The following is a 16,497-nucleotide window of genomic DNA, read 5'->3' on the forward strand; positions in this document are numbered from 1 at the left end:
GGAGCAATTCATGAGGGTAAATGTTTTTTTTCTTTTTTTTTTTTTCTGGGTTTGTCAGTGCGGACAGAGGCTTAATAATAAAGTGAGCGGGACTGTGGGAAATGTTTATTCAGCTCTTGAGAATAGCCACCACACACTTATTGCTGCTAATGTCTGTTTATATAAACCTATAAAGCACATGCCATTACACTAAATCCCCTACAGCTATATAAGCACATTAATGTGGGGATTTTTGTCAGCACAAGTGGCTGAACGGAGAGTAGAAAGATGATCTTAATCGAGATTCACGGCAGAACCCTGGAGGAGCGACGCAACTTTTCACATGAACTAAACAGCTTCGGAGTGTGATGGCTCTCGATGAGGCATCAGATTCGGTCGCTCCCTTTTTCATACAGATGTTTAGTCAATTTTTATGCTGGGTGCCCTTCCTGTCTTACCCAAGAGAACAAAGATGACAATGTGCTCAGGCGGACTTCCTAAACAGACGCCTTTCCTCCTTACATTACCACCACGTGTGATAACGACTAAATGCTGCTATTTTTGAACTTCTAACATCTAAAGTCAGTACATCGGCGAATTATTGTAAATAACAATATCCCTATCGCAAGAAGTAAAAGAAAAAAAATTGACATATAACTGAGAGAAGTAAAAAAAAACTTTTCCCCTCTAAAGTCATGTATGGTAATCGTTTGGTAATTGTTTTGGTTTTGTGTGTTTGTGACACAGTTTGATGATGAAAGAACTACCTTTTTGCTGTAATTCCATGGAGCGTACTATGTCAAAATGTATTTTTATCGCCAAAATCAAAGACAGTTATGGATTAAAGCTCTTTTTCTTTCATATTGTACCACCCCACTTGTGATAACGCACAAAGACGCCCATCACCGCCTTAGAAGGTTTATTAAGGCTTAGGACCGGCACAAAGAACGAGAATACTTAGGCCTGTCACGATAATAAATTTGAAGTTCGACATATTGAGTTAGGAAAGTATCGCGATAAACAATATTATTGACTTGTTTTAACAGTGCATCAACATACCCTAAAATACCAAACAAACTGCAATAAACATGAAATATAATGTAACTCAATTGGCTTCAGAGAAATGCTAATAAATGTACAGACGATAAATATCGATCCCAAAATGTATCGTTTAACGATAAGTCGACATAGTAATTATCGTGACAGCCCTACTAACAGCATTTGCAATTGCTGATTTTACTGTAAAGGATTACTTGTTCGAATCAAATCTATGGTGAGAACAGCTGCCTGGAGTTCTTCTCTTTATGGCGAGAAGCTTGCCCCCGTCCCGTTTAGAGACAGCGCACGGTGCAGTGGTGGCAGATTGGCTGGGAGCATATGGCTAATAGCAGCCCGCTGACAATGAGCCACACTGATTAATGTACGCAGGGGCTTTTTCCGAGCGTCTCTGGTGTGTGTGTGTGCGCGCGTTGTCTATTTGTGTCTGCGTGGATGTGTGTTTGTGCAGGAGGCCCCCGGCGCGGTGAGAAAACAGTTGCGAGTTTGACCTCAGCGGCCGCCGCGGAAAAAAAGCTACTGTTTACAAAGTCTCCGATGGAAAAAATGCTTGAATAACACTATAGTGGGGTATGTTTACGATCTTTATGCAAAACATTTGTTCCCATGTCCACAAATCCCCCCCCCCCCTCCCCCTTTTTACAAGATGAATAACAATAGCTTACAGTAAAACTTCCAGGCAAATACAATTGCTTATAAATTCCCCGTAAATCGGATCAGAACGTGAACGCAGCAGTGGAAGCGCCTTGCTCGAGTCGCTGCAGTATAAAATATGATTGCCGCTGATTCTAGGCCTTAAATCCCTGCTTGTGCATATAGATGAACCCCGATTTATATTGTTGTGGTTAAAGTTGTGACGGCGACAAGGTCAGGGGAATCGGAACAACTTAATTCATGTGCTAAATTTGAATTTTTATCACTGCGTTGTGCGTGCGTGCGCATTTGCGGGTGTGTCCGTGCATATGCTTTTGCACGCGCGTCTATTTGCGTAAAAAAAAAAGAAAAGAAAAGAAAAAGGGGAGACCTCGGCTGCATATATTTTATAGTCAGATTGTAGGGATAGGCCCATTTGTTAGGCTTGAAACAACAGGAGGGTTGGGATTGACTAATGACTTCTTCTGTGTCCTAATTAACCAGGCGTCACACACATTGTATAGGAAAGGTTGGGTAAAACGCCTCTATAAATAGTCGTCCCTCCCAACCTACTTCTTGCGGGAAAATTCATCTTTAGATTATAATTAAAGCGAGCACTCTGAAAGCTAAAACTCGTCTTCGTCAACGGCGTGTGTGCGTGTGTGTGTGCGCAAACGTGTGGGGAGGGGGTTAACGAGGGTGACACAATAAGAAATGTATCCAGTCCAGGCCAATGATTTGTAGGACGTTTCTGCGGATGAATAAAGAGTGTTGGAAGAAAAACGCAGGAATAGGCTAAATGAGTAAGTTGTAGCTCGGCGTATTGTATTTCCCTGTATTGTGGTGTTTTGTGTGTGGGTAAAACAGGGAGGAGAGCGGTTACCTGCACATGATCTCGTGGGTGAGAAGAACGCGGCACATCTCTGGGTTCTTGTCTTGGCCTTCGTACACAATGGCCTGAAAGAGAGAGAGAGAGAGAGGTGTTTTAGAAAAAGCCAACATAATCAGTTTAAAGTTACAATTATGGCAGGGTTTAGTAAAAGGTGCTGGGTCTTTATCTCAAAAATATTATTATAGAATTTAAAATAACAATAATTTAGGCTATATAAGAAAGTAGGTTAGCACATTTGAATGTGTAGACAACCATTTTGGGCCCTGCAGTGCCATGAGACCCTCAAGGGGGCCATGGGCGCCTTTGCTCTGCCCGATCCAGTCAGACCTCAGAAGCTAAGCAGGAAGGACCTGAGTGGGTGAATGCAGTGAATGAGTGAGTGGCTGGTGGTGGTCGGAGGGGCCGACGGCGCAGACTGGTTGCCTCGCTTCCGTCAGTCTACCCCAGGACGACAGTGAAGTCATGAGTTTGAGAAACTTGGTAACAGGCTTGTAAAGCGCAATACCAGTGTAAGCCAGTATTATTATTATGGTTGGATACCATCGATCATATTAATCTGTGGACCTTGGAGAATGAAAACATGTGCAACTTGAAACTTTAATTAACAACCTCAAAGGTGGATCCACGTTGCGAATAAACATAATTAGTAGCTTCACTGATCCCAGTAAACAGGAAGCACCACTTCACCTGATACATACAAATAAATGCATATGTTTTCACAGCCTCACACTCTGAAATGTGACAGTCGTCGATTGATGCGGCTTAATTAATGAGTTTGTAAAAAAAAGTGAAAAGTATTTTTCCAAATGACACCTTTGGTTTGCACAAACGCTCGTGTCATGTACACACACACCCAGATATTAATGGAACACATTGAAAGTTTACAATTGTTTGAACAAAACTTGATTGATAAATTGTGTCAAAACACTGAATCAAGCCCAAAACAAGGTGAAAATGAAAATAAATGTGGAAACTGACATTTTGCACATTTTGTTTTGGTTTTAGGCTGTTACCAAACAAGTGTAAATCTCAGTCAGACAGAAGACCAATTTTGTGATGTTGTGGCTTCTTGCGACAGGGATGTTGTGTCCATATTGAGATAACGACAATTGGACATACAGTATTGTGCAGCCCAACAGCATTTGATGTTTATGTAAAAAAAAAAGTAAATCTTAAATTGGCTAAACTGCCATAATTATCCTGTTTTTCCCGCTTCATAAACCCAAGCACTCGCCCCTCTCTGGCCCATATTCAGTCAGAGCACAGCGCTCAGTGTCTTTGGTCTACTCTCGGGCGTTTGAAGTGTCGCCATGGATTCGAGAGAGTCTGGACCGCTCTCCTCTGTAAAAAAAAGAAAGTGCTCTGTCCTTTTCAATCCACATCGCCTTCAATAAGTCGACGGCCTTTTAAACATCTCCCGTCCTCCATAATGTGACTGATATGTAGCCCCCTGCTCTTATAGAAACAGATATAGCTGAAGCATACAGTAATCAAAGCTGCTACTGACTAAAACTACAACGCCTAATGCAATCTATTCACAGATCAAATATGATTTACTCATCTACTACTCATCTCTGTATTTTAGGAAAGAATAATATACAAATACACTAACCATATTAACAAAGCTGCTTCTATCAAGTACAACAATAACTTCCATTGCTTCGCTTGATTGACAAGTCATGCCTCAGTATAGTGCATTTCAAAACACATATAGCTTTATTTATAACTCCTTGTTGACATTTTAAGGTCGTCCTAATTCTATTATTGTGGCATAAGAACTCTGAGTAATTTATTCAAACATCCACAAATAGAGACCAAGCATTAGATGATTTTCTTATAATTCATATTTAAATTTCGGCTCATTAATATCCTGTGTTTGAACAAATGTAGTAGCATTGTCTGACCCAGTTGCGCTCTCAACAGTTAATCACATCAAAATAGTAAAAGAAAAGGTTCGCTCCCAAAGATGCATTTATTAGATAGATTCATTGTGTGGAGGACCCTGCTGCTTTAACAAAGTGGGTTCAAATATATTACATTAATGAGGCGGTATATACTTACAGTGTGGCAGAGAAAGATGAACTACTGCGATCAAGTACTGAGTAAAACTACGCTTACTCTATATACGTAATCAATTAAAAGATACTTGAAAAAAATGTTATAAACTTTACTACAAAAATATTCGGTATTACTCCAACCATATATCACAATATTAAGATAACATGCCTAGCTTCATACTACTTTTATCCACTACCAAAACTACTTATTACTGCTTTACTATTACTATTACTTTTACTATAACTATTACTATTACTATTACCATTACTATTACTATTATTATAAAAATAGATGGTATCATTGTAAATCTATCTATGACTAATGCTTACATGCCTTGCCATAGAGTTTAAATTTACTTTATTTAGTAAAGTAAGGATTTTCAAACATATTTTGTGATTATAATATATCCAGAAGGGACAAGCTGTACTTCGCAATGTAAATCTTAAACGAAAAGACAACAAGTAACTTTCTGCCCCTGGAGTCCACAGCTCCTGTCAGAGCCCACAGGCAAACGTATAGGCAACAATCGCTGTGATCCTCCTGTGTTTGAACCAGACTCCATGAGCAGTCATATGAAGCTCACAGCATCCGAACTGGGATGTGAAACAAGGAGCTCAGAGGGAGCTCTAACGTATAGAAACATAATAGTTCCATTACAATATTGAAGAATTGCAATTGTAGTAGCCTGCAGCCTTTCGTACTAATAACTCCTCTATAAGCAGGGGGAATTGGGCTTCATTGATTTCATTGCTTCAGGCACATGTCAGTCATAATTTTCTGTGAATAAGCAGAAAGTCAACTTTCACAAAACACATGCAGCAATGTTTTTGGACTTTTTTCAAGGTGGTCCAAGGCTCCAGGCTGCAATAAATGCAAGAGGAGTAGGGAATAAAGAAAAGTGTTAATGCTGAGCAGAAAGCTGTGCTTGTGTAGAGGGACAGGGAAACAGATAAGATGTTATTGCACAATATCTACATTATTTTAGTTAAAGGATTGCACGCAAAAAACTACCTTCAAAGAACTTTTTCATAAGTTTGGTAGTTCTTAGTCAAATTGTGCTTCTCTAGGCCATAGTGCGTGAACAACATTCTCATACAACAATGCCACAAGTAACAGAGTCACTGTTCCTTTTCAGGCTAAAGACTCACTGGGAGAAAGACAAAAAAAATAGTTATAGTAACTGAGGGAAGCCTAATAGGAAATGGGGACATCCTCCGAAAGTTCCTGGCTCCTATGTACTCTCCATTGAAACATTTTTGCCCCTCTTTAAGTCATTATTGAACACAGGCCTGTTATTCTTACCTCTATGTGCTAACATGAAGGTCGCGGTGAATGCTATGGGGGAAGCTGACCCCACTTGGTCCATCGCTATTCTAGAGTCTATGATGTATCCAGAGAACCAACACACTCATAGCGCTTTTCCACGTAGCGCGCTTCTACCCAGCACTGTTTGGTCGCAGTATGCGACACAGTACCGTTTTTCACATGTAGCATTTCCATTGCAAATTGACCGCCGTGGCTGTGAGTAGGAGTAGGATGTGCATGCTAGAACACACATTACAGAGGGAACAACAGAACAGCGATGAAAGGTTTTGTAAGCCACGATGAGAACAATGCTCTTTATAATGTTTGTTGTTCAGCACTTTGGGCAGATGTAGCCTTTTTTAAATGTGCTACATAAAGAAAGTTGACACTGACATTGGCAACAATGTGGAGAAATGATGCCTTTTGGTCGGGTCTATGGAATTATTTGGTGGTGCCAAGGCAAAAACTACAGGAAAGAAGCAGCTAAAAGACCGACTATAAAGGTAAGCTACATGCAGATGTCATGCTAACACCAGCTAAAGTTATACATAAATCAATTAATTAATGAAGTAATGAATTACACCATTAATTAATTAATTAAAGGGACTATACGGAGTTTAAAAATGTTAAAATTATGCATTTTCCTCCCCCTACATGTTCCAACAATGTCCTAAAGTGTAGAATGAGCTCAGACCTGTTCACCACAACTGCCTCTAAAATCCTGCACTGTCACTCAAAAAGGTGTTACTTCGGGTCCGAAGTGCCATCACGCACGGGCTTAATGTAGAAGGTGCAGTTACATGTATGACCTGAGGTGGTTGCAGTGAGTATAAAATGGCTAACTTGCATCTAGCCACTTTAATGAATTAAGTAATTATAGACTTATAGAACAACTTCTATAAATGAGGCTCTTTTTCTTCAACAGCTGTATGATATTGTGAAATATTAAATACCCCGTATGACCTCCCTGTTTTAGTGAGTTTTGAGTCCCAAAATTTGTACCTGGTCAGCCCGGATTGGTCCTGGCCTGGGCAGCTGAGACGCTCGCCTAACAGGGTAGACCAGGCACTGGGCAGGGTAGGGAATATCAGTGGAAACAGGGCATCAGTGTCACAAAGCCAGGATGACCCGTCTGTCACAACTATAGCCAAATTTCTGTGACTGTAGTGGGCAATGTAGTGAAGTGTCATAGCCAGGATATAAACTGTATGTGGTTGGACAGGTTTTCAACCAGGAGTCCACTAATGAGAGTGAAAATACTTAGTGACAAGGCTCCTACGTATAATCAGTGAATCTTCCGACATGTTTTCTATTCTGGATGTGCTGTTGTTCAGTATTATGAGAATCAATGTCAACAGCAATTACTTTTTTATGTTTATAATACTACAAGGAGCAAAGGAGATGTTTTAATGCCAGCCTTTTTATGGGGGGTCAACACTGATACGATAAATGTATGTTTTACTTTCTCTTGAATTATATCTTAAAGGAATAGGCCACCGTTTTTACATACTAAGATATGTTCTTACCTCACTTTAGACGTGTTAATATATCCCCGTCTGGTCTTTCTCCGTGCGCTCTGCCAGGCAAACGGAGCACATACGCAGCCTCTCCCACATGTCACATAGCTCCGAAAAAGCTCACGATAGAAGCTACCAAGCTCTTCCACGTGTTCCCTATTTAAATAAAGTTACGTGAAGTATTTTCATGCGAAGTATATTTACACAGAAATGTAACATGTCGATTTTATAAGCAAATAAAAAGGGGGACTATATTGTGAGGCGTAATGATACGAGGAGCACAGCGTCCGCGTAGTAACTCCTAAAGACTTCCCCCGCTCACTTCCGTCAATAACCATTAGGAGTTACTGCGCGGACGTTTTGCTCCTCGTATCATTACGCCTCACAATATAGTCCCCCTTTTTATTTGCTTATAAAATCGACATGTTACATTTCTGTGTAAATATACTTCGCATGAAAACACTTCACGTAACTTTATTTAAAGAGGGAACACGTGGAAGAGCTTGGTAGCTTCTATCGTGAGCTTTTTCGGAGCTATGTGACATGTGGGAGAGGCTGCGTATGTGCTCCGTTTGCCTGACAGAGCGCACGGACAAAGACCAGACGGGGATATATTAACTCGACTAAAGTGAGGTAAGAACATATTTTAGTATGTAAAAACGGTGGCCTATTCCTTTAAGTGTGCCTTCACTTCGACGATGGGACGACAGGTGGTTGTCATGACCCAGGTACATAGAGCTCCGGTTGGGTCACTTCCTCTGGGCTGCTGATTCATCAATGTCATATAGACCTGCTTTTCCTGGTAATCTTTCCTCGCATTTCTCTTCTTTCTGTAGCACGCCCACAGCAGACAGGGCCTTCACACCTCGTCCGGAGCATTTATCTCTGTGAACAGAATCAGGCTGAGGAGGTGCTGGGCCTCTCCTCCTGGAGCCACAGAAAGGCCACGGCTGTCACCCGATCGCACGGCACAAACGGGGCTTTGTACTCTTTGTTTCGGAGTTGCTTTAAGCTGCTATTGTCCAGCAGGGTGTCGAACTGTACCGTCCCAAAAGAAGAAACAAAAACGAACTGATACATTGATAAAGTTGGGCGATGGAAGCACTGTTATACTTCAAATAATATCACAAAGCTATGATATGAAATGATATCTCCTATCCTGGCACTGACAAGGCCCGTAGCTTCCGCGGCGTGATTTTTGATCACTTCACCACTGATACAAAGCCTCATAATATGTGAAAAAAAAACGAGTTACTTTCCACCTGCGGTAACAAAGCCTCTGCAGTTTGGACAGTGGCGCATTAAGATGAATGAGGCCAGTGTTAATTTCTCCAGCTCCGTGTCAGACCCTGTAATAGCTGAACCCTCTTTGGAGTCTCTAAACTTAAGTTCCTCTCTCCGCTGTGTCCTCTTTACCGACTTAAGCCATCTGGATCTGGGTGCTCGCGCGGGACAAACGCTCTGACACCAAGAGTAATCTCGGAATAATATTTAGTCCGGGCCCCGCTGACAGGCTCTTGTTAAAAGTGGGTCCCAGAGTACGTTTTCGTGGGGTGTTTCATCAAATTGTCACTTAGGCGGCTGCGCTCTGTACCTTTCATCTTGCCTTCCCCTGTCTCCTCGCTCCTCTCTCCTCGGCTCCTCTCTGCGAGCTGCTTTCAAGCCGCTCTCTCCTCCTGCCTTTGAAGCGGCGTGACATGCGTGGCGTGTAAACAAGGCAGCGTTAAGCAGGGAACACACTTCGTCCCGTGTTAGTGTCAGGTGGAGATACGTCTGGGCGGAGGAGGTACACAGCTAAACATGAAGCAGTGAGGATGCGAGCTCATTTAGGGGGTAAATGAAGAGGGCGCGGCCATCTAGCACGATATATCGACAAATCACCTACGATCAGCATTGGTCTGAACGGGTAGGCTTACAACTTCAATGGTCCTCACTGTCACAATACGATAGGTGTACACTCAAGTCTTTGCACAGTCGAGTCTAGATCGCAATTTGAATGGCGACAATTATCTAGGCAGCAGAAAAGCTTTTGCAATCAACACAAAACCTCGTCTCAGTGGAGTCTTATTATGTGTAAAAGTTTCTGACCCCGTAGTTAAGACCTCTGCAAACATGTTTTGAAATTCATTTCTTCATTCTTTTCTCAAATGACACTGGTCTTGGACATTAGCACAATGAACTTAATCTTCATTTTAAAGATATATTGCCAACGTAATCACAATCACAATGTAAATCACAAGTCATTTTCATACACCAGGGAATTTAAAGAATAGAAGTCATAATAATGAAATACTGTACTAAATAGATGTCTCTTGCTTATCCAGATATTTAAAAATATCTTTACAGTTTAGCATTATTCATTCATTCCCCCCATACTTAGTACTGCCAAAGCTGACCTGGGGAAAATCTGTGCAAACAATCACAAAAGCTACCAGGTATTTTCCCATGGAGACCTGTCCAGGTATTGACCAAACCTTGCAAAACTTATGAGATGACACGTTTTTTCACGGGGTGGTATGTTACTGGATCTGTCAGTGAATATGTCAACCACTAAGCCATCGTCAGCACAAAGTTGGTAATAAAATCAAGATGATCATTATATTAACCTATATTTAGTTGTTTTTTATCCATATTTTTGTTTAAATTCATATGATGTGCTCCTGTGTACTACTTCGTGGACCTTCCATTGGGTTCTGAGGCACTGAGTGGGGGAGGGGGACAAAAAAAAAGTTAAAAGACATAAACTGTTATAAATCAATATTACTAAGCCTGTTTTGCTGCTTGATATTATTAAAAATAACATATTTTGGGGGTTTCTAATTGTTTGCATGGTCATTTTGGGGGTTGTAGCCTGAAACGTTTGGGAACCAGTGAGTTACTTCACACAATTTGACTTAATGCCATCCCTATATCATTAGCAACAAAACTATTTCAAGTAAGTATTTCAGTAAATTACCAAGAACATTGTGATAAAATGGTTAAACCGACAACGTTATGAAAATGGTCACAAAATGGACTCCGCATAACTCCAGCAAATCAAGTGGACTTCGCAGCATAACCCTAAACACTTTCACATAAGGCTGAATTTCCTCTGTTATGACAACAGTCCAGCCCAGTGGCCTTTGAAGTGTATCAGTAATGAGACGGTCCTTGGCCCTGAACCACGGCTGCTGTTTAGGTCACAGCACCTGTTAGCACCACTTCTACTGCCAGCGCTAACTACTCACGCTTTACACATCAGCAGGCACAACACAGCCTTTCTCCGAGGCCGGGTCTGTCGCTAAAACACATTTCCATTTCCAAAATACAGAGATTAAAGTGATGGTCTGTAAGCTACAAAGTGAGGAGAGAGAGAGAGTGAAATGTGAAAGTAAACAATCAAATTCCTCTCCTGATTGGACCAGACAGATCAGTTCACAGGAAACATCGTCTCATTGGTCAAAATGATGGCCCAGGGATTCTGATTAGTTGCTGATATAAATATGATTTAATATTGATTACGTTACGTCAAATTTCAGATCCATGTGGTAAGCTACACGCAATCTATTAAATTCCTAAAACATTTAAACTTACAAACTATCACTTTAATGCCACTGATACTATAACCTTTAAGATTACTACCTTCATATGGGATGCAACACGATGCAGTAATTATTGTGACAGGTAAATCATATCCAAAGTATTCCTTGAACATTTTTCTACTCCTTTTGTGACTACAATCTCGCACAGGTCTTGGCCACATGTTCCCAGTTGGACCAGCGCTCACAGGTGCTTGGTACAACACCTGCGCCCCAAAGACAAATGGCTTCCACAAATTGAAAATCTCTTGCATTTACGCTCAAAACACATTGAAATAGAGAAGCGTTTTGCCTTGGACTTCCACTGGGACCAAGGCCTGGCCTGCTCCAGCCACTGGTGTGTGTGTGTATTTTAGAGTGTGAATCTAAATAAGCTTTTAAACCACATTATTATGGAACAGTTTGGACTCCATGGCTGCCAGGCTGCAGTAGGAGATGGTGGTCAAAGATACATTTAAATATAACAAAATGATCACCGCTTTTTTTTTTGTTAGAGCTTGATTAGTGAGTCAAGAAAATTGCTAAATTCAACATTAGTAAAACAGGTGTTAAACAAATCGCACATAGATTTAGCTATGAAAAACCCTAAAAAGCTCCAACCGGTCATCTACATAAATCATGACAGCAAAGTCTTACACCATGCAGCAGGCGCTACATCTATTTGCACTAAGAGACGCCACAACGATTAAAAATAGCAAAAGGGGAAGCAAAGTGAAATGCAAATAAATATAGTCAGAGCGCTCGTGCATGTATTGAGGCAGCGCTAATAATGGCCTGGCTACACTAAATTCAGAGATGTACAGTAGACATTTTTAAGTAAAGTATGGGAATCTAATTTATTCCGCATAGGTGAACTAGTTTATTATTAGCCTAAAACAACAGATAAAGTTGTGGTATGTATGTAATCAGATAATCTAATGTGTGTATGGGGCGACCCAGGTTGGATTTGGGAAAGGATTTGGTGATTTTAGTGAATTTGTGCTGTGGTTTCATGCCTGTTAAACCATAAGCGACACAGGCATTTCAACACAGTATCTTTAATTTAACAAAAATAAGCAAAAATAAGCAAATCTCAGTCAGGCCGATGATATTGTGTCACCTGATGAGATATAATGAGTAGCAATGAGTAGCTACTGGCTTTACTGACACAACATGTAATACAGCTGTTTATAGAAAATAATTTGGATACCTACACCTGACTTCTAAAGGCACACGTACTGAAATTACACCCCACGTAGGAAGAAAATTGAGAAATGTGTACTTGATCAGAAAACATCTACAGTAAAGCAGCAGCCCGACTCCCAAAGGTGCCGTTGCATCTCACTTCCCCACTGTGAGCAACTCCTGTTCGTCAACCACCGCACGCTGCCTCCAAAGTCTAATCACAGCAAGAAAAAACCAGGCAAAAAAAAAACAAGAATGACAAAAAGAAAAAAAGGATTGAAAGAAAAGCAAAAAAAACGCCTCAAGCTATTCAGTGTGAGTGTATGTGTACCCCCACCCACGAGGCTAGTATACAGGAAACACCCACCCGCACTCACAAACAGGGGCTGCCTGGGAGAGAGAGAGGGAAAGAGAGAGAGAGAGAGGGAGCGGAGGGCGGTGAGAACAACCGGATCAGTGCAGGGGCGCATTGTGAGCGCGGTAACAGGAGAGGGACACACCACTGGGACCGATACAGGGAGGACAAGGGGAGCGTGTTTACCTGCTTCGTCATGGAGTCAATGAGGCGCACATAGAAGTCCTGCTCTGTTCGGATGCCTGTCAGGAGAGAGGAGAAATTAGAATGTGTATTCATTGGTTACACGGATTAATTAGCCACAACATGATGGTTGAGAGGTTGCAGGATTACTTATCTTTAATGATCATTACTTTATTACTGTAAATTAAAGATAGCGCATTTTTTCCTATTGTTTTGCACACAATCTCATAGCCATAACTGACCAAAATAATCAAGCAGAAATTCAGTGAACAATCTTCAGTGAGAAATCATCAGCAATAAAACAAAAATAAAGATTAAAAAATAGACAGCAACTTTTTTTAAATATTTTATCATCATGCATGGAGCATATTCTGATGTGGTTGACCAGACTAAATGGTTTCAGGGTTAAAGCACATAATCTTCAAACGCTTATTGTTCATTTGCCACAGTAAAAAAAACACCAATCACAATGTGACACTAACCCAATAAAAGCCATTCTGACAGTAAAATACGCTTTCCGCTCAGCTGACAACAAAGGGCGAAGTTATGACTTCTGATGATTTGCACATGTGCACAATCAAATCCAGTGGTCACAGTCCACAAGTTGTAGCTGCACTTTCTTTTTTTTCTACTGTGATATTTCTGCCAGCTGTGAGCTCAAAGGCCCAGCCACAGCTAACCAGTGACCACACGTACACAAACAATCAGTGATACCAACAATGACTGCAAAGTGACAAACAGAGGAGTCAGTGGGAAAATCAGAGAAAAACCACAAGTAACTCTAGGTGGCGCTTAAAGGGAGTAGTTTATCTAAGATTTGGTCACATTACATGATTCAAGGCAGTGTGTTTGACATTTCAGCTCGTTAGCCTGAAGCAACACTTTGAATTTAAAATTTAAGAGATGAAAATACCGGCATGAATCAAGCGTATTAAGCTTATTGTAAACATATAGGGTTGACTCACCGTTACTGTACAGGAGCTGCAGACGGTAATGTATCCCATTATTGGTCTTTTCACCGCTCGTCTCCTTAAAACATAAAACAAAAATCAGTAAAGACACTTTTTAAAATGAGGCTGCAACATAACTAAGCAGTGAGGCCTAACTTGAGCCAGAATGCATTACAACAACACGTGTTTATTATTCATTTTTTCTCTGTCTTTGCGGTGAATAAAACCTGATATTTTCACGTGTAACAGTACGGCACCCTGTGGCTTTTTATAGCCTAAGTAATATGTCTTTAATTATTGCTTCCATATCGAGGACAAACCAATCCAACATATTGTCCAAACAGGGTCATAATAAAAGCGAAATGTTATGTTCATTTTGTAGAACAATTACATTTATATATTTGTAAGTCTAATGGTATTTCGACAAACAATTCCAGCTTTTAGCTAAAATGCTACAAATAACAGCGAACTCAGCGAAGAAGAAAAATCGCACGGTCAAGACCAAAGAAGAAGAAACTGGAATAGTCAAAGTAGCTTAAATAATAAATATATATATTTATTTATTTATTTAAATAACGAAGGGGAAAAAAATAAGCGTGCACATTTTTTCAACTCTATAATGTAATGTTATTGGTCATTTCATTTATTTATTTATTTTGTTGGTAACTATTTCTTCAACATTATAAAAGCAATTGGACATTTAATCCCGTGGGGAATAAGGCCTCCAGGCAGTCAAACGATTGAAAAAAAAAAAAAAGAAAAAAAAATACGGACGGCATGTGGAGATCGACACCAACCTTCTCTTTCTCGATGAAGTCCACGAAGCTTGTCCTCTCGATTTCCACGGGCTGCCCCTGTCTGTCGTACAGCGCCAGCACGAAGTGAAAGAAGTTGGACTTGCGGAGGTTAGAGGGCGGCTGCTTCTCAAAGTGCGCCCGGGCGAGACCCACTCCGCTGCGGACACACGCGACCAACCGGCACACAAATGGATTAGGTTTTTGCTCATTTATTTATTTGGCAATTAGGCGGAATTGTTAGCGGCCGACAGTAAAACTCAATATCGCACATGCAGTCATTCAAGGACGCTTTTTGATGGGTTGAAGTATTGTGATTTTGGAAACAACAGCCATGAGCTCAGACTAATCAAAGCACGCCTTGTCAAGAGGTATTATTTTACTCAACTATAGCCTAAGATCGGCCTATATTTAATAGCTATTTACAAATTTCATGGTCTGACTTTACGCACACACTCAGCCTATCTGACATTTTGAAGTTGACTGGTTGAAAGCTGTTGAAAATTGCACATTGCCCAATAGCCTAACTACATTAATTAGACTAAATTATCTGAAATGTTGGCCTAATGGGTTAAACATGGACAACGATTAATTGTTGGATATGGATGAGCGAAAGCTATAAGACGTGTGTTAAATCTGTACGGTTTCTTTTATTGGAATCGGATCCTTTCCTGTTATCCCCCCTAGGTCAAAAAGTTTCGTAGAGGCCAGTTTGGCGCTCTCTCAGATTTTCCAAACGCCGGAGTGTTGATGGGCTGTTAATTCCTCCCCTGGCTCACCTTTGCGCGGCTGTGTTGGCGTCCAGCACGCCTCCCCCCTGCATCCAACTCCGGACCGCGTTCATCCCTCCCAGCGGCTCCTCCTTCAGTCCGCTCCCGCTTCTCTGGATGCTTTCTTGGATCCCGAACATCAACACTCCGCGCCTCTGCGCTTTTGTCTTTTTCTAGTCCTTATGTCCTCGAGTCTTTCTGTTGCACTTGTTCTTGGCACAGACCGCGGAGTCCCTTGAAAGAAGCGCAGACTACAACAGGGCGAGAAGCATGTTCAAAGTGTAAAATCCCCAGCGCGTAAAAAGTGATTGAAAGCCAAAAGGTGTTTCAAACTGCGTCCCGATCCAAGGAACTGTCGCACGGGCCGATCACCAAGCGCGCCTATCACATGTCTGCATAGTGTGACACTTTCTTTCTTCCTCTCCGCTTCGGGACGTGTTCGTGTCGTGTGTGATGCTCCGATCTCCACGCCGTGCCTCTTCCCAAAGGACTGTGAGAGAAGACGCAAGCACTGGGGAGAGGAGCAGCCTGGGATGGGAAATAGGGGAGGGGACCACGCGATGATGGAGACGCCCCCAAACAAAGGAGAGAGTGAAGTGAGGTCCGCCCCACGCAGCGGCCGCCGAGGAGCCAACGCTCTCCGCGCGCAGCTTCATGTGAGGAGAGAAGGCGCACTGAGACGCGCCGAGGAGCGTGTCTGAACTGATTTTGCTATGTGATAGTCGAGATAGCAAAGAAGAGAAGGTTTATAATAGGCTATTTGGGGAAGTAACGGGAGAGGGAAAAGATGCGTAAAACATTACATTATACATTACATTTGTGCCATTTGCCTAACAATTTGAAAAAGGATAAAGGGGCGAACATATCATAGGAGAATTTTGAATTTTTTTTCTCAAAGTAATTTATGTAATTTTATCAAGCCTGACGCTTTCTGGCTATTTGATGGAGTCATAATTCTTCTGACCTGAAATGTCACACTTTTGAAAGTAATGTGGGCTATGTGGCAGGCTGTAAAGCGTCACTGCTTGACATTAGATCCGATAGTCTGATATTGTATTACAATCTGAAATGGTCTAACTGACATTAGGAGTCATCTTTTTGTCTTTTTGTTGGCAGTCACACGGGTCATGTGTTGATCCCCAACACATAGGTCCTGTTCAAGGCTAAGCCAGTGGAAGCGAAGAATCCTAACTTTTACGCACAGCGCTTGACAAATTTCCTTTTGTCATTTTACATTTGTAATTCATAACCTCAACCGTGCAT

At 41.4% G+C, this 16,497-nt stretch overlaps 1 protein-coding gene across 2 annotated transcripts in view; it reads right to left on the reverse strand.

Annotated features, from left to right (window-relative positions):
* LOC306969954 (transcription factor COE1) overlaps nt 1–15,880 on the reverse strand; it is a 110,306-nt gene extending 94,426 nt beyond the window's left edge. For both annotated transcript variants that reach the window (XM_079565751.1, XM_079565750.1), the window contains exons 1-5: nt 15,244–15,880; nt 14,468–14,624; nt 13,686–13,749; nt 12,724–12,779; nt 2,552–2,625 (exon numbers count right to left, since the gene is read on the reverse strand). In XM_079565751.1, the coding sequence (XP_079421877.1) occupies nt 2,552–2,625; nt 12,724–12,779; nt 13,686–13,749; nt 14,468–14,624; nt 15,244–15,374 (482 nt within the window). In that variant the 5' untranslated portion in view covers nt 15,375–15,880. The remainder of the gene's footprint in view (nt 1–2,551; nt 2,626–12,723; nt 12,780–13,685; nt 13,750–14,467; nt 14,625–15,243) is intronic.
* Nucleotides 15,881–16,497: the final 617 nt, after the last annotated feature.

This window comes from Gobius niger (assembly GCF_951799975.1).
Source record: "Gobius niger genome assembly, chromosome: 11".
Lineage (NCBI taxonomy): Eukaryota > Metazoa > Chordata > Actinopteri > Gobiiformes > Gobiidae > Gobius > Gobius niger.